This window comes from Anabas testudineus, chromosome 18 (assembly GCF_900324465.2).
Source record: "Anabas testudineus chromosome 18, fAnaTes1.2, whole genome shotgun sequence".
NCBI classification, from domain to species: domain Eukaryota; kingdom Metazoa; phylum Chordata; class Actinopteri; order Anabantiformes; family Anabantidae; genus Anabas; species Anabas testudineus.
The window spans coordinates 8,071,817-8,096,293 of record NC_046627.1 but is presented as its reverse complement, the minus strand read 5'-3'; the positions used below and the strand labels follow the sequence as shown (position 1 = coordinate 8,096,293).

Here is a 24,477-nt window from a genome sequence, read left to right as displayed (position 1 = left end):
ATTTTTACATAAACATACAGAGGTATATCATCAGCAAACATTGGTACAGTTCCAGTAGCACGTAACAGTTTACCTATGCAATGTTATGTATTTAAAAGGATAATTAATCAATTTGCAGTGATCTTTTAATTAAAAACATAGTAATTCTTATGTGTTAGAGTTTTGTTTAATTTTTAATGCATTAAGTGCATTTCTAGAGTTTGCAAACTGTATTAGACAGACATATCGAATTAAATACACTTCTTTACACTTTATAAGTAATTTTAATCTTAGTAAATGTTTGTCTGTGTGATTGATTAAATGACTGGCAAAGGTCAGTTCAGAAGTTTAAAATTGTTCAATAAAAGTGCTAAACAAAAAATTCTTAAGAAATGCTTTTTGCAAGATTGTAGTGAAACAATACTATATTCCATTAAATGAAATCACAATTAATTAATATGGTGTGTGTCTCAGTTTCTTCGTTTTCACTATTTTTTAGTTTTTACTATTTTTAAAAGAAATAATCCAACCACAAGGGGGCACAATCTAGTGTCATCTTGTGCCAGTCCCAAGTCTGGATATTTGCAGAGGGTTGTGTCAGTTAGGGCATCTGGCATGAAACATTTGCCAAACCAAACATGCAAATTATTAACATGACTTCGATACTGGATCAGTCCCAGCCTTTGTTAACAAGATCGCCGCCGTTGACCTATAAGGTGCTGGTGAAAACTGGGCTACTATTGGTCGAAAAATGAGAGGAGGAAGGTGTGTTTGTAGGCAGAGAGAGAAGAGGAAGAGAAGGGAGGAGGTGAGACAGGCTCTGGGTGTAAGGAGGTATTTTTATATGACTGGACTGGAACTACAGCTGAGATCAGAGAGGTAAGTGGGTAAATGGCCTGTCGTTAGTAGACACGGTGGTAGAATGAGGAAGTCCAGGTGTGTATACAGAGAAAGAGGTTAGCTGGGAACAAGTGGGACACTCAGAGGACTGAAGAGAGTAGACAGGAGGACAGGGAGACACAGCGTAAGGTAGCTGTGGCCAATCAAAGGGCATATGGGGACTTGAATGCTGGGAGAAGTGCATTTGCCAATTTTTAAGAGCAAGGGACATGTTCAGAGCTGTGGCAACTACAGAGGAAAAAAGCTGATGAGCCATACGATGAGTATAAGTATAATATAAAATATAAGTACAAGTTGTGGGAAAGAATAACGGAAGCTAGGATAAGGGCAGAGGTGAGCATTTGGTTTGCCTAGATAGAGAACAACAGATTGAACGTTTGCTCTGAGGATGTTGATAGAGAAGTACAGAGATTAGCAAACGGAGTTGCATTGTGTCTTCATCGATCTGGCTAGTGTAGTGGTAACATCACTGCCTCCCATGTGGGAGACTGGGGTTCAAATCCCAGCAGTGGCCTCCTTAGGCAAGACCTTCTCATGCTGCCCTGCCTCCCCTTGTGAGTCACTTTGAATAAATGTAACTGTAGCAGAAGCAGATTGAGCTGTGGTTTGTATGAAGAAGTCTGGAGTGGCAGAGTAGTGCAGGATTGTTGTAAGACAGTGTAGAGGTGAGCTGTAGACTGCATGACAGAGGAGTTCAAGGGGGAAGTGGGTCTGCATCTGCGCCTCTTCTTGTTTGCCCTGGTGATGGACAGGCTGACAGACGAGGTTAGACAGGAATCTCCATGGACTATGATGTTCGCAGATGACATTGTGTTCTGTGGCGAGAGCAGGGAGCAGGTGGAGGTAGAGAGGTGGAGGTGTGCTCTGGAAAGCAGGTTAGCTGCAGCAAAACAGAAGATGTGTGTACACGAGTGGCTGGTTAGTGTAGTGTAGAGACTGGGGTTCGAATCCCAGCTGTGGCAACCTTCCAGTAGGGGTCCTTAGGCAAGACATTCTTATGCTTATCTTAAATGCTGAGGTTGGAGCTGCCATGAAGGGGACGTACTGAGAGAGGACATGAAGTTAGTTGGTGTGAGATTAGAGGAAGCAGAGGAGAGGGTTAAATTAAGACAAATCATTCATTGTGGCAATAACTGAAATGGAAACAGTCAAAAGGAAAAAAAAAAATGTTTTTCATCACAAAGAAACATGTCGCTCAGTGCAGCAGTGTGTTTTACTGATGAAATTAATAAGAGTAAAAATATGAAAAATGACAGATCTTATACTTGAAGTTAATAAAATATCTGTTCAGTTTCTTGAATCAACATCATTTAACTTAGTAGTAGAAATATTCTGAATAATGCACTTTGGTATTTGTTTTGTGTTGTTTATCTTGTTGTTTGTCGGTGTACAAACACTTTTTCTATCCAGGTTTTATCACATTCAGTTTGACTCAAATCCTTTCTAAATCATTATTTTTCATTTTTTATAAAAATATTATGTCTTTTACAAAACCTCTCTGTGAGGTGCTCAGCATTGGTTCTTTTATCAACAGTTGGGTCTTTAGTATCTGGTGGATAATCTGCTAGAAGAAGGCCTCCAGATTAAAACTGAGTATCATTAAATAGATTTTACCCTTTAAGAAAGCACACACAGTTGCAATGTCTTTAATTTCCATACTTTAATTTGCTCACACACAGATTATTATAATAGTTATTTTCAGAAAACAACCCACAGACTTGAAATTTTTAAATACATCAAACAGATGACAAACTAGAAGGACAGTGACTATACACCTCCAAACACATTTATATTTATGATAAGATACTGTTTCTTTAAAGAAGAAGATCACAGGACAATATTTCCTGAGGTTGTGAACTGTCTCCAAAATTTTAGGAGATGTAGTGATGCAACAAGTTTTCAATTAGAGTTTGTTATGTTTGATATATCACAGATATAATTATGAATATAAAGAAAACCAAATCTAAACCCACACACTTCCCTTTCACCGTGTTATTATGAATAGTGTGATACGTAGATCAGGATCCATCAAAAGTCAGGGATTGTTGTGGTCGACGACCTGGCACCATGGAAACAACCTGAGAAAACAACCAGACCAAACTGTAACTGTTTATTTTCAGTCACACTTTCTGTCGTTAGAGTGGGGACAGCAACCATGCTCCTCGAGGACCACTGTCCTGACTGTTACATTTTCCTAAGGTTATAGTAAAGCTATAGTTCCTCTTTCTCTGCCTGTTGTTACTAACAAACATAACACTACACATAAATGTCTGAAACTAATTGTAACCTACAGCAGAAAAGTTGTGTCTTACCTAATTAGTCCAGGTCATAGTGATGAGTGCTGCAGCTTCATGTTCATATTTAGGAAGTCTGGCAGATCTGTGACTTCGAAGAGGTATGACACAATCCTGGAAAAGGTGAATTCCAGACAATCAATTGTTGTTTTGTTTATTGTTGTAAACAATACAAATTTACAGATCAACTAACGTAACTGGGAAAAGGAAGAAAACAAGATTAGTAATAAAACATTTGACTTGAGTTTAATGATGGATTAAAACACTGTGAATAGACTGTGTCATTATTGTTAGTAGCACATTTTGTGATTGTGAATACAGCTTAATGTTGCTGAGACTCTTAATGCTGACTGTCATTTATTTCTTGGTGAGTGTATATGAACATTGTTCTGTAAGCTGTAGAAACCGGAGGATGTCGTTCAGATATATTTAATTAAACTGGGTGTAATATCACAATATCAGTAATAATGTTGATTCGATATGGGTCTGAGAAGTGTCTGAGGTGATTATTGTAGTGTGTAGTGGAATCCTACAGGTAATCTGGGTCAGGTGAGCGATGCAGGTTAGGAAACGAGGGGGAGGAGAAGACTGAGCAACACAAGCAATGGACCAAAACAATAGAACCACGATTAAAGGATTAAAAACTGACCTTTTATTATGATGTCATCAAACATTCCAGTTTTGCTAATTTGTTGGCTTTTTTCTTGGGCTCTGACTAAAAATAATAGACTAGATATGTAGTTATCATACTCCAGCTGTGTCAGTCCACCAGAAAGACCAGAGTTTCTCTCATATGTCAAAGAATGAACCATTTGATTTTCCCACCACGGCAGCTTAACAGCAACTAACAAACACAAGAGAAAAACTAAATGCTGCTGTAACAGACGGAGTGTGGTAAAATCATCCTGATGAAATATTAACGTTCCTGAAAAAAACGTCGTCTGGATGAAACATCTGCTGCTCTGAAACCTGGATCTATCTTCCAGCATTGATGGAGTTTTTCCAGATGATGATTATTCTGTAGGTGCTAATTCAGCAGATAAGCTGGTTCACATATGTTCACTCTAAAGTCTGCTGATCTGTAGTTTATAGATGTAGATAATAAAGCACTTCATGATGATGATGTAGAAACACAGGTGGTAACAGCATGTCTGACAGTTTTTCTTTCCTTAAGCAGCAACAGGTGACATCCTGTGGTGATGTAATCAGTTGTTGAACAAAGTGAAGCTGCTGTGTTGGTTCTGAGGAGGTGAAGTGTTTCCACCTGCTGCTTCACACAACTCACAACAGGAAATCTACCAGGAATTATTGACTAATGTCTTTTACTGTGTTTGAAATTTAACAAAAACTAATTTAAAACACAACTATTGAACATTTAATTCAAAATAAATCCTAATTTACACAGTACACATGTTTAATGTTAGTAAGTGTAGTTTTGTGTTCTTAACAGAAGTCACAGCCAGGATAAGACATTGAAGTTAGCAACAAATATGTTTCTCTGTTTATGTTTACTCACAAAAATATCAGATTTTGCTCACGCATACAGTTTCAGAAACATGTTTCTTTCCTTTAACCAGTTTCATTTATTAATAAAAAAAGACAAATGGAATAAATAGACTACACGTATTATTAGACCCTTTGGTGTGAATACATTACATATCCTGCCTTTCATTTTGAAAACAGGAACTCAGCCATTGTGTCTTCTTGTCTTGTTGATACGTTGGGTGCTAAACTTGTTTTGTTTGGTAATTAAATGTGTTGAAAGTGATTTAAAACATAGCTTATGTTAGTGTAGAGCAGGTGTAGCAGGTGCATTAATGTGTGTTAATGTATTTTATATTTCAGCAAGAATCCATCTGTTGTGTCTGAACAAATGTCATTTGTTTCTCTGTAGTGGAGCTGAGTCTAAGTTGTGTTGTTTAGTAATAAGACACACATTTCCCAAGACTGTCTTTGAACAATTTCTTCCTGAATCACTTGTAATGGTTTAAAAATCTAACATTCATTGGGTTTCTCTCACATGAAGACTTACATTAAAATTGTAAAACATTATTCAGTCAATAGAAATCCAAGATGTTGCCAACATTTAGATTAATGCTCTGTTTAGACTGTTAGGGCTCAAACATTTGTGCAGATGTTATTTTAGTAACCTGATTTGACTAACATCAACTTTTCTGATAAGTCACAGCATTTATTCTTAAAACGAATGTGACAGTGTGAACTCTACTAGGAAAAAACACTTAAAATAAAAAAATAAAATAAAAAATAAAAGTTTCTATAAAACTTCCTGTGGCTGATCCAACACCTGAACTAATCAGATCCTGGATCAGGGGAGAGCCAGGTGTTTCCCATCAAGCCTTGAGGTCTTACAGTTGATAGAGAACACCTGCAGCACCTGGCTCCACTATCTGCGGCCAAGTAGGTCTCATGAGCATGAAGTCAGAACAAGTCGGGCTAAAGTAGGACAGAACAGAACCGAATATACGGAACTGGAAAGTGGCCTGTACCCACCAAAATAAAAGGATATATTAAACAAGTAGACTTTTACTATAACGTAAAATGCCCTGTTCATATCACAGCAAAACAACATCATTACTACATCTACACGTTTGGATTTGATTTTGTGAACTGTATATTTAATCTTATTTTGAAGGAGCTTTTATTTTCTTAACTAATTTTCTGTACATGACCTATGACCCGATGATGTCACTTCCTGTTTTCCTCCGTCTCTGAGTTGAGGTGAGTCCATGCGGGTTCTCCCGTTTTTACGTCGTTAAAACGTAGTTAAAAGTACTAAATAGTTTTAAACTTATATTTCAAAGAAACTAAACTGAGTTATTTCAGTTTTAGCAACAATCGTGGGTTTTACGTGTTTTTGTTGGACTCTACAGCTCTTTAAAGAAACCAAAGTTTCCACGCTTCCTTTCATAACAGTGTAACCGTGTCTTTGTTTTCACTGTTAATGTTTAACTTTATTTTATGAAGACATATATTTACTACTGAAAACCAAGAAAAATGTTTCTTCCAGGTTGTTTTGATTATGTTCAAATGAATCAATTCATCAACTGTCTTGAAAATGGGTTCATTCATTCAAAGATTTGTGGTAAAAGCAGCGTCTTTATAATGATGTGATGAGTGTAACTAGAGTTTCTGTGAATAATGTTCATACATGTTTGTAAAGATTAGTGGATTATTAGTCAGTAGTTGTTGGTAAAAGGTGTTCTTGGTGAAACATGTTGTGCATTATTTAGAGTGGCTATATACTGTAGTGCTAATACACATCAAGGAACCTGTTGAATGTGTGTCTGACTTCACCTGATCTTACTTTGGTGTTGAAAAAGACACGGGACCAATGACTTTTGAAGCACTGACTGCTTCGGTCTCTAGTGTGAATCACTTGACTGGATCAAACCAGATTCAACTGGTCTGATCCAGTCTTTTTCCAGATCTTTTTCCACAACAAAACAAGATCAGGTGAAGTCAGACAGACATCACTAGTTGGTTTCCAGCCTGAAGGGTTTGTTGTTTGTCTCTAACCAACTTTCCTCAGACTGAAGAAGCGACTTTGATGAGTAGTGAAACATTTCAACCTAACAAGAAAGACGTACAGTTGTCACGACTCAACTTCCAGATAACTTTACCTGGAGGACTGAAAATCTTCACAGACATATTATTATTTGATATTTTACAGCATGTCCACTGTAGTGGACAGCAGAACAAATTTACTGTTAGAAAACAGCTACACTTCAAAATCAGAATAGACTGACAAGAAAACAAGAATGTCAATCCATTTTCTAATGAAACTTTCTAAATGAAACTGAACATGAACATAAATTAAAGTCTCCAGTCCAGAGGTCCTGGGTAGCACAGGTTTGAATCTGTAACACCACCTTCTCTTCCCTGTTCTCCTTCTCTTCCTCTTTCTTTTCTTCCTTCATTAAAGTCTTAGTGACGGTACTTTAGGAAGCAGTTTCTCTGCTTTGTTATGCAGAGGAACATCTTGCAGCTGATGCATGTCATGTATTTTTAGCCGTTGCAACCTTGGTTTCATCAGTCTAGTATCTCTGGTATGTGTCTGGCCCCGTATGTTGTTAATGGTGCTTCTAGTTGTGGAATACGTTTTTTGATGGATGGCTCATACTCTTCGCTCTCTTCACCGTCGTCTACTGTCTTGTTAGTTTTCCTCAGGTTCTAGGTAGTTCAGCAGCTCATATGCAAGATGACGTTTGGAGTCCAGGAACTGTTGAGTTTTTTTTGCTGATCATTTGTTTGTGGTGGTGTGTGTGACGACACCATACAAGAAATAAGAAATCACACACATGCTTCATTTCTTGGTTCTGGTTGCCACAAGGTAGAAGCTCATCATGCAGTCACAGGGGTCCATGCCACCCATGTTGTCATCGTACTCTCTAATGACTGTGGGTCTTCTCACCTGGACCTGGACTTTGTCTTTGTTTGACCATCTGATGAGACCATCATGCTATATGGATTCAGGATCTTTCCCATGTGCCGTAGAGGCCATCAGCACTGGATCGTTGTCAGACCATTTTGTGATCAGGGACCCAGGACTTCTTCTGACCACCATCATTGATCCCCGGGTAGAGGTCTCTCTCTGATACTGGAGAGAAACTGCCCCAGTTATCATCCTTTGACCTTCAAATGTATTGTTCCCTTGGTAGACTTTAGAGTCCAGAATCAGACCATCTGGAGACGCAAGTACAAATACGTTGAAGCTTTAAACTTTTCCTGGTTTCTGAAGGTTAAGACAGCCTTACCTTACCCTCCAAAGAATGTCTCTCTTTGTCTTCTCTATTACTTTTAAGTTATTGACAATTTTCAGTGAGATTCTCAACTTGAAGAACGTGTTCTTGTCATTTTCTAGCTTATTATTGGCCCTGTGGTTTTGCTCTCACAAAACATTTAGAGTCTGGGGAAGCCAAGGCAGGTCATGTGGATTGACAAGCCAGAAAAGATAATTTCTTCAGTGGTGGTGTTAAGAGAGACATTCCTCATCTGTAGCTCCCTCTCATTTGTGAATGCTGCCAAGTCTCTCCTGGACTCCAGTTTCTATAAATGGTGTGTTCACTGTGACAGTCAGGAGGACTGGGTAGGACAGGTTTAAATCTATGATTGGAAAAATACAATCAATGAGGAAATGTCTCTGAACATAGCATCTACCCTTCTGTTAAAAAAGAAAATCCCACAGTCGTCTGAAATAACATGAAAGTGAAAAAAGTAATAAGAAATATACATTTACAAAAATAATAAAGAAGCATTACTAATCATGTGACTTGCGGCTATAGAGTACAGATATAAACACCGGGGAATTGTCTTCATCATACAAACTAAAGATTCATGAGAGAGTTCATACTGGAGAGAAACCATACAGCTGTGATCAGTGTGGTAAGGCATTCAAATCAGTAGGAAAACTAAATGTACACAAGAGAATTCACACTGGAGCTAAACCGCATCAGTGTCAGGAGTGCGGCAGTGCATTCTTATTAAAAGATCACCTAAAAAGTCACTATCAGAGATTTCACAGTGGAGAGAAACCATACAGCTGTAAACAGTGTGACAAAGCTTTCGTAACATTAACAGAATTAAAACTTCATCAGAGAGTTCACAGTGGAGAGAAACCATACAGCTGTGAGCAGTGTGGTAAAGCTTTCTCTTGGTCGGGTTCCCTAAAAATTCACTTTCGCATTCACACTGGAGAGAAACCTTATCGCTGTGATGAGTGTGGGAAAGACTTTACTCACTCAGAAAACCTAAAAAGACATAAACGTATTCACAGTGGAGAGAAACCATACCAGTGCAGACACTGTGAGAAAACTTTCACTTGTTCAGCAAACTGTTACAAACATGAACAAACACATACTAGACTGAAACCATATAGATGTGAGGAGTGTGGAAAAACATTTGTTCACCTAGAAAGATTAAAGGTTCATAGAAACATCCACACTAAAGAAACAATCTATCCTTGTGAGCAATGTGGGAAGATCTTTAGCAGCTCCTCTTCATTAAGGTGTCATGAACGGATTCACACTGGAGAGAAGCCTTATCATTGTGACGATTGTGGGAAAGCTTTTAATCTATCAAAAAATCTAATAGTTCATAAACGTATTCACAGTGGAGAGAAACCATACCAGTGCAGACACTGTGAAAAAACTTTCACTTGTTTAACAAACTGCAGCAGACATGAACGAACACATACTGGACTGAAACCATATAGATGTGAGGAGTGTGGGAAAAGATTCACTCAGAAAGGAGCATTAACAATTCATAGAAACATCCACACTAAAGAAACGATCTATCCTTGTGAGCAATGTGGGAAGATCTTTAGCAGATCCACTTCATTAAAGTATCACGAACGGATTCACACTGGAGAGAAGCCTTATCACTGTGACGAGTGTGGGAAAGATTTTGCTCGATCAGAAAGCCTAAAATTTCATAAATGTATTCACAGTGGAGAGAAACCATACCAGTGCAGACATTGTGAAAAAACTTTCACTTCTTCATCAGCCTGCAGCAGACATGAACGAACACATACTGGACTGAAACCATATAGATGTGAGGAGTGTGGGAAAAGATTCACTCAGAAAGGAGCATTAACAATTCATAGAAACATCCACACTAAAGAAACAATCTACCCTTGTGAGCAATGTGGGAAGATCTTTAGCTGGTTCGCTTCATTAAGGCGTCATGAACGGATTCACACTGGAGAAAAACCCTAATAATGTGAGAAAACATTCCTATCAGCACAGAATTAGGTTTTGTAATCATACATTTACCTGGAGGATTAAAGAGTCTGCGCCACACTTATGTTTGAAGACCTTTTTTGTCACCTTTTATGGATCCTCAGATCTTAAGCTGTTATGCTTTGTTAAGGCGTCATGAACAGAATCACACTGGAGAAAAACCCTATAAGTGCAAATATTGTCAGAAAATATTCCTAAAAGCACAGACGAGCGCAAGAGCGAGTCCACACTGGAGAGAAACCATACAGTTGTAAACAAAGTAGAAAAGGTTACAGCCAGTTATCTTCATATCACAGACACAAGCTTTTCCACGCTGGACTAAAACCACACTGGTGTCAAGACTGTGACAAATGTTTATATACTTCATCCGAACTCTCACGGCATCAACGTGTCCACACTGGACACAAACCGTACTCATGCTCTAATTATGTAAAAGGTTTCTTGCAGAAAAGGTTTTTTAAGAAGCACAAATGTGTTCAAAATCATTAGTTGAATTAATTATAAAATCTGTAACTTTGTAAGCAACTAGATCGTTTAGTGGTAACATCGCCGCCCTCCATGTGGGGGAACCGGGAATTTAAATCTTTCTCGCTCCTTAGGTACGACCCCCTTAACCCTCAACTAGCTGTTCTCAGTAATACAGTTTGTTTTCCATGAGTAAAATTTTAAATCTGTTAAACTAAACTGCTGAAAAAATGTAAGGATCACTTTTAAAACTCATCAGAACTCAATGGGTAAAAAGGTCATGCTGGATATTTACACTGATCTGGACTCGGTTATGTGTAAGAAACAACAGGACGCCACATTGTTTGATGGAAATTCAAGTTATCACCCTACAGAGGACTGAATTCAAAGACACCTTCAAAACCAAAGTGAAAAACATCTGGTGGGAGGTTTGTCCATTTTGTTGAAATGTCATTGCAGCAAGTCAAATGGTTTTCAGTAGCTGTTATGTCCTTGTATACACGACTGACAACATCAGGACATGCTCCTAATGAGACAACAGATGTTGTTATGTCCTTCCAGATCTGGACTTTGCATCACTTTTTTCCTTGTTAAAATCTCCTAAAGTTAGATAAAATTAATTTGATGTATGTTGTTATCTTTTGAAAATATTCTACTCATTGTGTTTTTATTTTAACATGTAGTATTACAGTTGTCTGTTTTTTCATTTTGAATTAGATTAAATTCATTATTGTTCTATTATAGTTAGCTCCAGTAGCTCATATTGTTTTATATCAGCATTCAATAGTCTTTAAAACATATTGGTATTTTCAACACCTAGTATTATTGTCTGTTTTTCTATTTCTTAAACAACTAATTAATTTTACTAAAATGTCAAACAGCAGCATGAATGATGTGAATTCAGTGTTTTAAATTGATGACAGGACAAATGAAACGTGCTGTTGTTGGTGGATAGAAACCTGATGATCTTTAATTATCTTGTGAATCTGAATGTTCATATCATGTCAATATTGTGTTAAGATCCTCAGTATTTGATTGGTTCAGCTATGTGTAGGTCTACAGTAGTAAAACAGACCCTCAGCCACCATCACAGGTAGAATCAACTTCTGGGAGAAACACTGTTTGTTTATTTGTTTGTTTTATTTTTAATTCTGGTCTTTTACTGATAAATGTATTCTGTGATGATGATGTTGAATTGTTTTTTACATTCATAAAGAAATTATAAGACATGAACTGATAACTCTCGTTAGTTCAACATAAAAAAACAACAACAAAGCTGTAGTTTGTAAAAACTGAAGAAGAAAACTGGTTGATATGTAACTAGCAAATATTAAACTAAGAAAATTAAAAAAAATTAAAAATATTTAATTAACTCATGAAGTATGGCTGGAACTAATAAATGTTATCAGGATCAATATTTTCTCCCATAATTGACCTTTTTTGCCTCCTGTGATGATTATAAGGCTAAAGGTTGATTCACAGATCAGTACAACAATTATCAGACCAGAGTACTGACAGTACTGCAGTAAACTCTGGTGATGTAGTTATGTGTTGTAGTAATGTTCTGTTAGCACTACAAGTCTTCAAATGGTCCAGAGTGCTGCAGATTTTAATTTGAACTAAATCCAGAAGGTTCAGACACATTACACCAGTCGTATCTTCCCTTTATTGGATCTCTGTTTGTTTCAGATCAGACTTTAAGCTGCTTCTTTCTGTGGTCAGGAAGTGTTTTCAGATGACAACTACAGCTAATGTGATCAGGGAGACAGGTAGGAGGGTACTTGTTGTGTTATTAAGGAAGTAGACAGTGAGACAAGGAGACTTGGTGGAATGAGGACGTTCAGGTGTGTATATACAAAGAAAGAGGTTAGTTAAGAAGAAGTAGGACACTGAGAGGACTGAAGAGAGTAGACAGGAGTACAGGGAGATACAGTGTAAGGTAAAGGTAGAGTTGGCTAAGGACAAACAATATGACATAGGAATATGAGGACTTACAGGTGGAGCGGCACATTTCGCTGCCTCGTTCCTGCAGGAATTCTGGCTGATCTCTGCATGACATTTGCATGACTTGGGCACCAACTCACTAAGCCCCCCTGCACCAGTCACAACCCCCTACTGTGATGTACTTAATGTGTAGCTACCTTGTTAACGCCCCCTAAACTTTTCCTGAGGAATGAGTTGCAATGGTTGCATTCATGCACCAGGTGGAGCAGTGACGTGTAATCCAGTTATATATAAGTTATATATCAAAATAGAGTATGATGCTCTCCTGCAGGATATATATAACTTTAAATCCATCTGTAAACTACTTCAGATTTTAGACACTGATGAGGTTTGTTCAGCACAAACATGTTGTTGTTCTTTACCTGCAGTATATTTATGGATTGTAACAGCAGAACAAAGTTACAGAAAATTATAGTTTTGAATAAAATACCCTTTAGTCAAACATTAATAATCTACATGGATATTTAATTTGTGTTAATTATACTACTTGCTTACTACTGTTCTAACTTTGACATTTCACTTTAACATTATCTTCCATTTTAGCTTCACTTCACAAATGTAAAGAACCGGGTCGTTAGGTGGACGAAAGACTGAGTAGGTGTGAAGACCATCCCCCAAGAAGGACACAAACTGTAGAAGCTACTGTTTCTGCTCAAGCAGTTGACACGACTGAGCTTTTATGAACTGAGTCATGAGAACCAGATATATTTGTGAACTCCTTAACAAGAAAATTCTTCAGAGATCCATCACTTTAAAGATCGTGGTCAAATCAAGGCTTTGTTAACATTATGCTGTATGAGGGAATTTGCCTAGTGGTTAAGGCACAGAACCTCCCAACTACAGACCCCTGGTTTGAACCTTCCCTCTGGTGTGTTTTGTTTACCGCGCTGCTTCAAGTGACACAAAATACAGACATCCTTGCATCCCATTTACGATGTGTATAAAGCCAGAGCCCTTAGTTTTATTTTTGGAGTCCAACGGTAGAACCACCGTGGCTGTGCAGCTATTTCAGGAAGTGACTCTGGGCTCTGTTGGTGGACCGAGAAGAGTCAGACACAAGGCAAAGCACGTCAGTACCTCAGCTCTGGAGAGACACTGGGCCTAGTTGTACAGCAGGAGATCAGAATATGTGCTGTCCACCTCATACAGTAATAAACATCTGAATACATATATTTGTGTTAGTAGTTATGTCAGGTGATATTTTTTAGTTCTGTTTCATTTCATTCACCTTTTACTGTCAGACGTGACCACAATCTCTTCTGGCTTCTGGATTTACTGTATATAAGTTCCTTTTATTAAACCACCAACTAACAAAAGAGGTTTGTTTAAAAAACTGTGGGTGGGAAGTTGTGTGCTTTAACCACGAGGCTGTTTGAAGTGATGGATCTCTGAAGAAATGTTTGTTCACAAATTCACAAATATGGTGAGTTTGTCTGAAGGTTGAGTCATGTCAACTGATTCTTTCTAGAGCAGAAACATTTCTCCACCAACATAGAAATATGCGTCATTTTAAACAAAGTCTGTCCAGAGGCAACATTTCAGTATCATCAGATCAGGTAACAGCACTGCAGGACTCTGATGCTTTAGGGAGAAGGGGGGTGGTGTAAGACCATTCTAACCAGTGCTGTTGGTTGGTCGTTCTGTCTGAATGGAGGCTCCTATTGTTGTGTTTATCTAAGCTTGATTAGAAGATTCAAATGTCCTTTCTAATGATAAACAGCTCCTGAAGCAGGCAGACTGAGACACACTACATCCAGGTGTAATGAGAATTAGTGAATTTTATTAGGTACATTTGTGAAGTCCAAAGTTTTCTCAGTTGAAGGAGTCATGTGACTTTTGTCTGTCTTACCAAACAGTGTGTGATAGTGACATTATCAATTTTAAATTCTGTTCTCAGAACTCTGCGATGATTTTATTTGTTAAGAAGTTCATTAAATCATTGCTGCTGAGAGTTGAGGGAATACTAGGCTCAACAGAGCTATGACTCTTTGTCAGCCTGGCTACAGTGCTGAGAAGAAACCCAGGGTTGTTCTTATTTGCCTCTATTAATGAGGAGTAATATGAGGTTCTAGCTTTACGGAGTGCTTCTTTATATATTATTAAGCTAGGAAATATTTACCTAAATTGGTAGAACTCCACCTCCTTTCCAGCTTACGTGATTTCTGCTTTAAGCTACAGATTTGTGAATTGTACCATGGAGCTAACTTCCTCTGATTCATTAGCCTCTTTTTCAGAGCAGCAATAGTATCAAGTATTGTTCCAAGTGAAGCTGCAGTATTATCAACAAGACAGTCGACTTGTGCTGGAGTAACATTGAAATAACTGCCTTCCTCTGTGTTGGTACATGGCTCTGAAATAAAAGATGGAATCAGTTCCTTAAATTTGTCAACAGCATTTTCACATAAACATCTACTGTAGAGAATCTTATCAGTAGGTTTAGTAAAGTTTGGTACTGTAAATTCAAATGTAATTAAGAAATGGTCAGACAAAAGAAGGTTTTGGGGGAAAAACTATTAACTGATCAACCTCCACACCGTATGTCAGAATAAGATCAATGGTGTGATTAAAACAGTGAGTGGGTTTATTTTCATTTTTGGTAAAACCAATGGAGTCTAATAGAGAATTAAATGCAGTGTTGAGGCAGTTATCATCAACATCTACATGGATATTAAAGTCACCCACTATAATGAACTAAATCAGATAGAAAGTCTGAGAATTCAGTTAAAAACTCAGAGTAAGGGACAGGAGGACGGTACACAATAACGAACAGGACTGGTTTTTGATTTTTCCAGTTTGGATCAGAGAGGCTAAGAGTGAGGCTCTCAAATGAATTCAAACTATGTTTGGGTCTGGGGTTGATTAATAAACTTGAGTGGCCTCGCCAACCTGTACAAATCCACGTCCCCTTAGTGTCCAACCTCGTATAAGTCCTCATATACCTATGTCATATTGTTTGTCCTTAGCCAACTCTACCTTTACCTTACACTGTATCTCCCTGTACTCCTGTCTACTCTCTTAAGTCCTCTCAGTGTCCTACTTCTTCTTAGCTAACCTCTTTTTTATATATACACACCTGAACTTCCTCATTCCACCATGTCTCCTTGTCTCACTGTCTACTTCCTTAATAACACACCAAGTACCCTCCTACCTGTCTCCCTGATCACATTAGCTGTAGTTGTCATCTGAAAACACATCACAGAAAGAAGCAGCTGAAAGTCTGATCTGAAATGAACAGAGATCCAATAAAGGGAAGATACGACTGGTGTAATGTGTCTGAACCTTCTGGATTTAGTTCAAATTAAAATCTGCAGCAGTCTGGACCATTTGAAGACTTGTAGTGCCAACAACAACAACAACAACAACAAAAAAAAAACATTACTACAACACATCACTACATCACCAGAGTTTACTGCAGTACTGTCAGTACTCTGGACTGATAATTGTTGTACTGATCTCCTGTGACAGGAGCCAATAAAGGTAAATTATGGGAGAAAAAATATTGATGCTAAAAAACATTTATCAGTTGCAGTTATTTTAATATTTATCATTTTGTTTTGTCTCAGTTCTTAGTTTAATATTTGCTCAGTTATAAATCAACCAGTTTTTACACACTTCAGCTTTGTTGTTTTTATTTTCATGTCGACCTCTGAGGCCACAAGAACAGCTGAAGACCAGACAAGATCTGCAGACACAAGAATCAGGTCTGGATCTGTGCAGTGTGGAAGGTTTTATTATCATTTAAGAGTCATCAAAGTTTGTGTTTTGTCTTTGTTATTACTTCAAAAGTATTCTTTAAATAAAACAGCTGCAGGTTTTTAATAGATCACAGGTTAATTATTCACAAACACTCACAGAGAAAACAGATGTGAACACTTTGACCCAATGAAGTCAGACCGGTGTGTGGAGTGTGTTCTGAAATATGTGTTGTTTAGAAACAGCGTGTGTGTGTGTTGGAGGTTCAGTGGCTCCATCGAAGATAAACACGGTTTTGAAGTTAACTCTTGCAGAAATAGACATTTTCCATTAATAGTTTGCTAAGAGTTCATATATCCTTCACTTATTTTACACATCATAAAACTTTCTTTGCTGAAGGAGCAGATGTTTTAGAGCAGAGATACGTTTGACTGAGTTAGAGTGGGAGACAACACAAAGTCTCTGACTATGGAAATGAAGATAGCAAAACAGGGAGTATGAGGAGTGAGAAAGTGAGAGAGGCTTTGATAAATAGCCGAGTAACAGATAGTTCTTGGTTCATTTGCTGAGCCCTCTCTTGAGAGTCCAGTCATGTTCTCCTTTCTGTGCTTTTCTAACTTCTTTATACTTTGTAATAAACTGACTCAAATTATTGATACAAATTCTCTTTATTTGCATAAAATAAACCAGACGGTGAAATTTGGACTGGAAACCTGGATCCACACACTACTAAAGTACAGAAATGTGTTTGAGGGTGTTTTTAATGGAAAATCCCATTTCAGACAGTCAAGGTCAGAATACAGGCTTATCTCAGTATTTCAGAAAGCACTCAGACACTTTATTGACAAGAATCTACTCCCACATCACAGTGTGTATATCATAAAGAGATATGAAGTGATTAGAAAAACTTATAAACCAACCTAAAACAATAAATACAGTTAAAGTAGAGCACTGAAAATCAGCAAACACCAACAGAGACGTGTTTTCTTCATAATTATTATCTGTAAAAATACCAATAAATCCCCCTAAAAAGAGTTGAAAGCTGTAACATTACATCATTAATGTTTAATAAAGTCGATAAATAAAGGTCCAGGAAGTAACAACTGTACTAAAGTACATTTCAGTGTTGTCATTAAAGTCTACTTTGTATTTGTACCGTATCAAATGGAACCAGTTAATAAAGGACTGAATCATTTCAGATTAACCAGCTGTCAGTAGATGAAGTGGATGAAATCAGTGATGTTCAGTCAATAGTTATTAAAATAAGTGTGTAAAAGTTGTCGTTGAGCAGTTTTTCCTTCCTGCAGCTCAGCTCGAAGATCCAACATCCAACATGTGGGACAGTAACAACTGTGGAGACTGATGAAGACAAGAGAAGCAGCAGGAGTCTCACTGAGGATTTAACAAGACTGTGGACAGAAACTGTGCTAAAGGACAGTTTCACACTTTATTCTTCTTTGTTCTTATATTAATAATAATATAATAATAAAATTATGAACACTTTAAATTAGCAAACAAACCGGAGAGTTTAGTACAGACATTATATGATAAGACAAGAAGACTTCCTGTTTTCAAAAAAAAAAAACTAATTATATGTGTAAGTTTTCTTATAGAAATAAAACAAACTACTTGATACTGTAATGTGAGGAGAAGATCTTTTTTAATCTTTTTCAGATTATTTATGGAATTTTTAGTACAACGTAAAATGTCCTGTTCACATCACAGTGCAACAACATCACTCTACTACATCTACATGTATGGAACTGTATATTTAATCTTATTTTGAAGGAGCTTTTATTTTCGTAACTGATTTTCTGTGCGTGACCTATGACCCGATGATGTCACTTCCTGTGGATACTTCCTGTTTTCCTCCGTCTCTGAGTTGAGGTGAGTCCATGCGGGTTCTCCCGTTTTTACGTCGTTAAAACGTAGTTAAAAGTACTAAATGATAGTTTTAAACTTATATTTCTAAGAAACTAAACTGAGTTATTTCAGTTTTAGCAACAATCGTGGGTTTTACGTGTTTTTGTTGGACTCTACAGCTCTTTAAAGAAACCAAAGTTTCCACGCTTCCTTTCATAACAGTGTAACCGTGTCTTTGTTTTCACTGTTAATGTTTAACTTTATTTTATGAAGACATATATTTACTACTGAAAACCAAGAAAAATGTTTCTTCCAGGTTGTTTTGATCATGTTCAAATGAATCAATTCATCAATTGTCTTGAAAATGGGTTCATTCATTCAAAGATTTGTGGTAAAAGCAGCGTCTTTATAAAGATGTGATGAGTGTAACTAGAGTTTCTGTGAATAATGTTCATACATGTTTGTAAAGATTAGTTGATTATTAGTCAGTAGTTGTTGGTAAAAGGTGTTCTTGGTGAAACATGTTGTGCATTATTTAGAGTGGCTATATACTGTAGTGCTAATACACATCAAGGAACCTGTTGAATGTGTGTCTGACTTCACCTGATCTTACTTTGGTGTTGAAAAAGACACGGGACCAATGACTTTTGAAGCACTGACTGCTTCGGTCTCTAGTGTGAATCACTTGACTGGATCAAACCAGATTCAACTGGTCTGATCCAGTCTTTTTCCAGATCTTTTTCCACAACAAAACAAGATCAGGTGAAGTCAGACAGACATCACTAGTTGGTTTCCAGCCTGAAGGGTTTGTTGTTTGTCTCTAACCAACTTTCCTCAGACTGAAGAAGCGACTTTGATGAGTAGTGAAACATTTCAACCTAACAAGAAAGACGTACAGTTGTCACGACTCAACTTCCAGATAACTTTACCTGGAGGACTGAAAATCTTCACAGACATATTATTATTTGATATTTTACAGCATGTCCACTGTAGTGGACAGCAAAACAAATTTACTGTTAGAAAACAGCTACACTTCAAAATCAGAATAGACTGACAAGAAAACAAGAATGTCAATCCATTTTCTAATGAAACTTTCTAAATGAAACTGAACATGAACATAACTTAAAGTCTCCAGTCCAGAGGTCCTGGGTAGCACAGGTTTGAATCTGTAACACCACCTTCTCTTCACTGTTCTCCTTCTCTTCCTCTTTCTTTTCTTCCTTCATTAAAGTCTTAGTGACGGTACTTTAGGACGCAGTTTCTCTTCTTTGTTATGCAGAGGAACATCTTGCAGCTGATGCATGTCATGTATTTTTAGCCGTTGCAACCTTGGTTTCATCAGTCTAGTATCTCTGGTATGTGTCTGGCCCCGTATGTTGTTAATGGTGCTTCTGGTTGTGGAATATGTTTTTTGATGGATGGTTCATACTCTTCGCTCTCTTCACCGTCGTCTACTGTCTTGTTAGTTTTCCTCAGGTTCTAGGTAGTTCAGCAGCTCATATGCAAGATGACGTTTGGAGTCCAGGAACTGTTGAGTTTTTTTTGCTGATCATTTGTTTGTGGTGGTGTGTGTGACGACACCATACAAGAAATAAGAAATCACACACATGCTTCATTTCTTGGTTCTGGTTGCCACAAGGTAGAAGCTCATCATGCAGTCACAGGGGTCCATGCCACCCATGTTGTCATCGTACTCTCTAATGACTGTGGGTCTTCTCACCTGGACCTGGACTTTGTCTTTGTTTGACCATCTGATGAGACCATCATGCTATATGGATTCAGGATCTTTCCCATGTGCCGTAGAGGCCATCAGCACTGGATCGTTGTCAGACCATTTTGTGATCAGGGACCCAGGACTTCTTCTGACCACCATCATTGATCCCCGGGTAGAGGTCTCTCTCTGATACTGGAGAGAAACTGCCCCAGTTATCATCCTTTGACCTTCAAATGTATTGTTCCCTTGGTAGACTTTAGAGTCCAGAATCAGACCATCTGGAGACGCAAGTACAAATACGTTGAAGCTTTAAACTTTTCCTGGTTTCTGAAGGTTAAGACAGCCTTACCTTACCCTCCAAAGAATGTCTCTCTTTGTCTTCTCTATTACTTTTAAGTTATTGACAATTTTCAGTGAGATTCTCAACTTGAAGAACGTGTTCTTGTCATTTTCTAGCTTATTATTGACCCTGTGGTTTTGCTCTCACAAAACATTTAGAGTCTGGGGAAGCCAAGGCAGGTCATGTGGATTGACAAGCCAGAAAAGATAATTTCTTCAGTGGTGGTGTTAAGAGAGACATTCCTCATCTGTAGCTCCCTCTCATTTGTGAATGCTGCCAAGTCTCTCCTGGACTCCAGTTTCTATAAATGGTGTGTTCACTGTGACAGTCAGGAGGACTGGGTAGGACAGGTTTAAATCTATGATTGGAAAAATACAATCAATGAGGAAATGTCTCTGAACATAGCATCTACCCTTCTGTTAAAAAAGAAAATCCCACAGTCGTGTGAAATAACATGAAAGTGAAAAAAGTAATAAGAAATATACATTTACAAAAATAATAAAGAAGCATTACTAATCATGTGACTTGCGGCTATAGAGTACAGATATAAACACTATACACAACATTTATAGTTGGACACACAAGTCATTTTATTTACATTTGTATCCTATAATTTCCAGTTGCATATGAAATGGTCCCAGTGAAAGATGCAGATGTGTTTGCAGATGTTTTTCACTAACTTTACCGGTATGAGAGCAGACATCATGAGATCAGCCTGATTAATCATCTGAAGGATCGACTGGATCAATTACACACAGTGATCCTCATCTGCTGAGTCAGTGATATTCTGTAGCTGTGGTTTTTGTCTTATCTTGTGTCTTTGTTTGTTCACAGATCACATTCATCTCAGGTGAGGACGAGCATTGTTTTGTCTGACATCAGGACAGCTTTGTGAAATCTGGTGCCACTGAGAAAGAAGCAGGATGAGTTCTCCCCAAAAGGTGAGAATTTAAATCTCTTAAATCTCACATACTTTGCATTTTTTATTATCTCCATTAACAAAACCTTAAATTTTCTCTCTCTGTCATTTTAGAAACACAGAAACGCAAAGAAACAATGTAACAAAGAATTCTCTTCATCATACAAACTAAAGATTCATGAGAGAGTTCATACTGGAGAGAAACCATACAGCTGTGATCAGTGTGGTAAGGCATTCAAATCAGTAGGAAAACTAAATGTCCACAAGAGAATTCACACTGGAGCTAAACCGCATCAGTGTCAGGAGTGCGGCAGTGCATTCTTATTAAAAGATCACCTAAAAAGTCACTATCAGAGATTTCACAGTGGAGAGAAACCATACAGCTGTGAGCAGTGTGACAGAGCTTTCGTAACAGCAGGAGAATTAAAACTTCATCAGAGAGTTCACAGTGGAGAGAAACCATACAGCTGTGAGCAGTGTGGTAAAGCTTTCTCTCAGTCGGGTTCCCTAAAACTTCACTTTCGCATTCACACTGGAGAGAAACCTTATTGCTGTGATGAGTGTGGGAAAGACTTTACTCGCTCAGGAAACCTAAAAAATCATAAACGTATTCACAGTGGAGAGAAACCATACCAGTGCAGACACTGTGATAAAACTTTCACTTGTTCAGCAAACTGTTACAAACATGAACAAACACATACTGGACTGAAACCATATAGATGTGAGGAGTGTGGGAAAACATTTGTTCATCTAGGAAATTTAAATGTTCATAGAAACATCCACACTAAAGAAACAATCTATCCTTGTGAGCAATGTGGGAAGATCTTTAGCAGCTCCTCTTCATTAAGGTGTCATGAACGGATTCACACTGGAGAGAAGCCTTATCATTGTGACGATTGTGGGAAAGCTTTTGCTCTATCAGAAAGCCTAAGAGTTCATAAACGTATTCACAGTGGAGAGAAACCATACCAGTGCAGACACTGTGAAAAAACTTTCACTTGTTTAACAAACTGCAACAAACATGAACGAATACATACTGGAGTGAAAGCATATAGATGTGAGGAGTGTGGAAAAACATTTGGTCACCTAAGTAGTTTAAAGGTTCATAGAAACATCCACACTAAAGAAAAAATCTATCCTTGTGAGCAATGTGGGAAGATCTTTAGCAGATCCACTTCATTAAAGTATCACGAACGGATTCACACTGGAGAGAAACCTTATCACTGTGACGAGTGTGGGAAAGATTTTGCTCGATCAGAAAGCCTAAAATTTCATAAATGTATTTACAGTGGAGAGAAACCCTACCAGTGCAGACATTGTGAAAAAACTTTCACTTCTTCATCAGCCCGTGGCAGACATGAACGAACACATACTGGACTGAAACCATATAGATGTGAGGAGTGTGGGAAGAGATTCACTCAGAAAGGAGCATTAACAATTCATAGAAACATCCACACTAAAGAAACAATCTACCCTTGTGAGCAATGTGGGAAAATCTTTAGCTGGTTCGCTTCATTAAGGCGTCATGAACGGATTCACACTGGAGAAAAACCCTAATAATGTGAGAAAACATTACTATCAGCACAGAATTAGGTTTTGTAATCATACATTTACCTGGAGGATTAAAGAGTCTGCGCCACACTTATGATTGAAGACCTTTTTTGTCACCTTTTATGGATCCTCAGATCTTAAGCTGTTATGCTTTGTTAAGGCGTCATGAACAGAATCACACTGGAGAAAAACCCTATAAGTGCAAATATCGTCGAATCGAAAAATATTCCTAAAAGCACAGACGAGCGCAAGAGCGAGTCCACACTGGAGAGAAACCATACAGTTGTAAACAAAGTAGAAACAGTTATAGCCAGTCATCTTCATATCACAGAGACGAGCTTTCCCATGCTGGACTAAAACCACACTGGTGTCAAGAATCTGACAAATGTTTCTATACATCATCCGAACTCTCACGGTATCAACATGTCCACACTGGACACAAACCGTACTCATGCTCTAATTGTGTAAAAGGTTTCTTGCAGAAAAGTTTTTTAAGAAGCACAATTGTGTTCATAATCGTTAGTTTAATTAATTATAAAATCTGTAACTTTGTAAGCAACTAGATCGTTTAGTGGTAACATCGCCACCCTCCATGTAGGGGACCAGGCATTTAAATCTTTCTCGCTCCTTAGGTACGACCCCCTTAACCCTCAACTAGCTGTTCTCAGTAATACAGTCTGTTTTCCATAAGTTAAATCAAAATCTGTCGATCTAAACTGCTCAAAAAATGTAAGTATCACAACTCAATGGGTAAAAAGGTCATGCTGGATATTTACACTGATCTGGACTCGGTTATGTGTAAGAAACAACAGGACGCCACATCGTTTGATGGAAATTCAAGTTATCAACCTACAGAGGACTGAATTCAAAGACACCTTCAAAACCAAAGTGAAAAACATCTGGTGGGAGGTTTGTCCATTTTGTTGAAATGTCATTGCAGCAAGTCAAATGGTTTTCAGGAGCTGTTATGTCCTTGTATACACGACTGACTACATCAGGACATGCTCCTAATGAGACAACATATGTTGTTATGTCCTTCCAGATCTGGACTTTGCATCACTTTTTTCCTTGTTAAAATCTCCTAAAGTTAGATAAAATTAATTTGATGTATGTTGCTATCTTTTGAAAATATTCTACTCATTGTGTTTTTATTTTAACATGTAGTATTACAGTTGTCTGTTTTTTCATTTTGAATTAGATTAAATTCATTATTGTTCTATTATAGTCAGCTCTAGCTAGTATCTCACATTGTTTTATATCAGCATTCAATAGTCTTTAAAACATATTGGTATTTTCAACACCTAGTATTATTGTCTGTTTTTCTATTTCTTAAACAACTAATTAATTTTACTAAAATGTCAAACAGCAGCATGAATGATGTGAATTCAGTGTTTTAAATTGATGACAGGACAAATGAAACGTGCTGTTGTTGGTGGATAGAAACCTGATGATCTTTAATTATCTTGTGAATCTGAATGTTCATATCATGTCAATATTGTGTTAAGATCCTCAGTATTTGATTGGTTCAGCTATGTGTAGGTCTACAGTAGTAAAACAGACCCTCAGCCACCATCACAGGTAGAATCAACTTCTGGGAGAAACACTGTTTGTTTGTTTGTTGTCGATTTTTAATTCCGGTCTTTTGCTGATAAATGTCTTCTGTGATGATGTTGAATTGTTTTTTACATTCATAAAGAAATTATAAGACATGAACTGATAACTGTAACAATCAAGCAACCTTTTTATTAAACAATATATGGTTTGAAGCGATTTAATAAACCAGTGTTAGTGTTGTGTCTTTTGAGAAGTTTTAACATTTGAATAAGAAACTGACTCTCGTTAGTTCAACATAAAAATAAAAACAACAAAGCTGTAGTTTGTAAAAACTGAATAAGAAAATTGGTTGATTTGTAACTGAGCAAATATTTAAGTAAGAAAATTTTAAAAAATTATAAATATTTAATTAACTCACGAAGTATGGCTGGAACTAATAAATG

General features: G+C 37.4%; 2 protein-coding genes across 2 annotated transcripts; both read left to right on the top strand.

The window, feature by feature from the left end:
• The first annotated feature begins 7,657 nt into the window (after positions 1–7,657).
• On the top strand, positions 7,658–10,265 carry LOC113168730 (zinc finger protein 726-like). Its single transcript, XM_026369764.2, has 2 exons — positions 7,658–7,771; positions 8,477–10,265. Exons 1-2 carry the CDS (start codon positions 7,658–7,660, stop codon positions 9,905–9,907), a joined length of 1,545 nt encoding a protein of 514 aa, XP_026225549.1. The 3' UTR covers positions 9,908–10,265.
• A 7,651-nt stretch (positions 10,266–17,916) lies between these two features.
• LOC113168241 (zinc finger protein 726-like) lies at positions 17,917–23,239 on the top strand. Its single transcript, XM_026369248.1, has 3 exons — positions 17,917–17,980; positions 20,845–20,951; positions 21,044–23,239. The coding sequence occupies exons 2-3, from the start codon at positions 20,934–20,936 to the stop codon at positions 22,484–22,486; spliced, it is 1,461 nt and encodes a 486-aa protein (XP_026225033.1). The 5' UTR covers positions 17,917–17,980; positions 20,845–20,933; the 3' UTR covers positions 22,487–23,239.
• Positions 23,240–24,477: the final 1,238 nt, after the last annotated feature.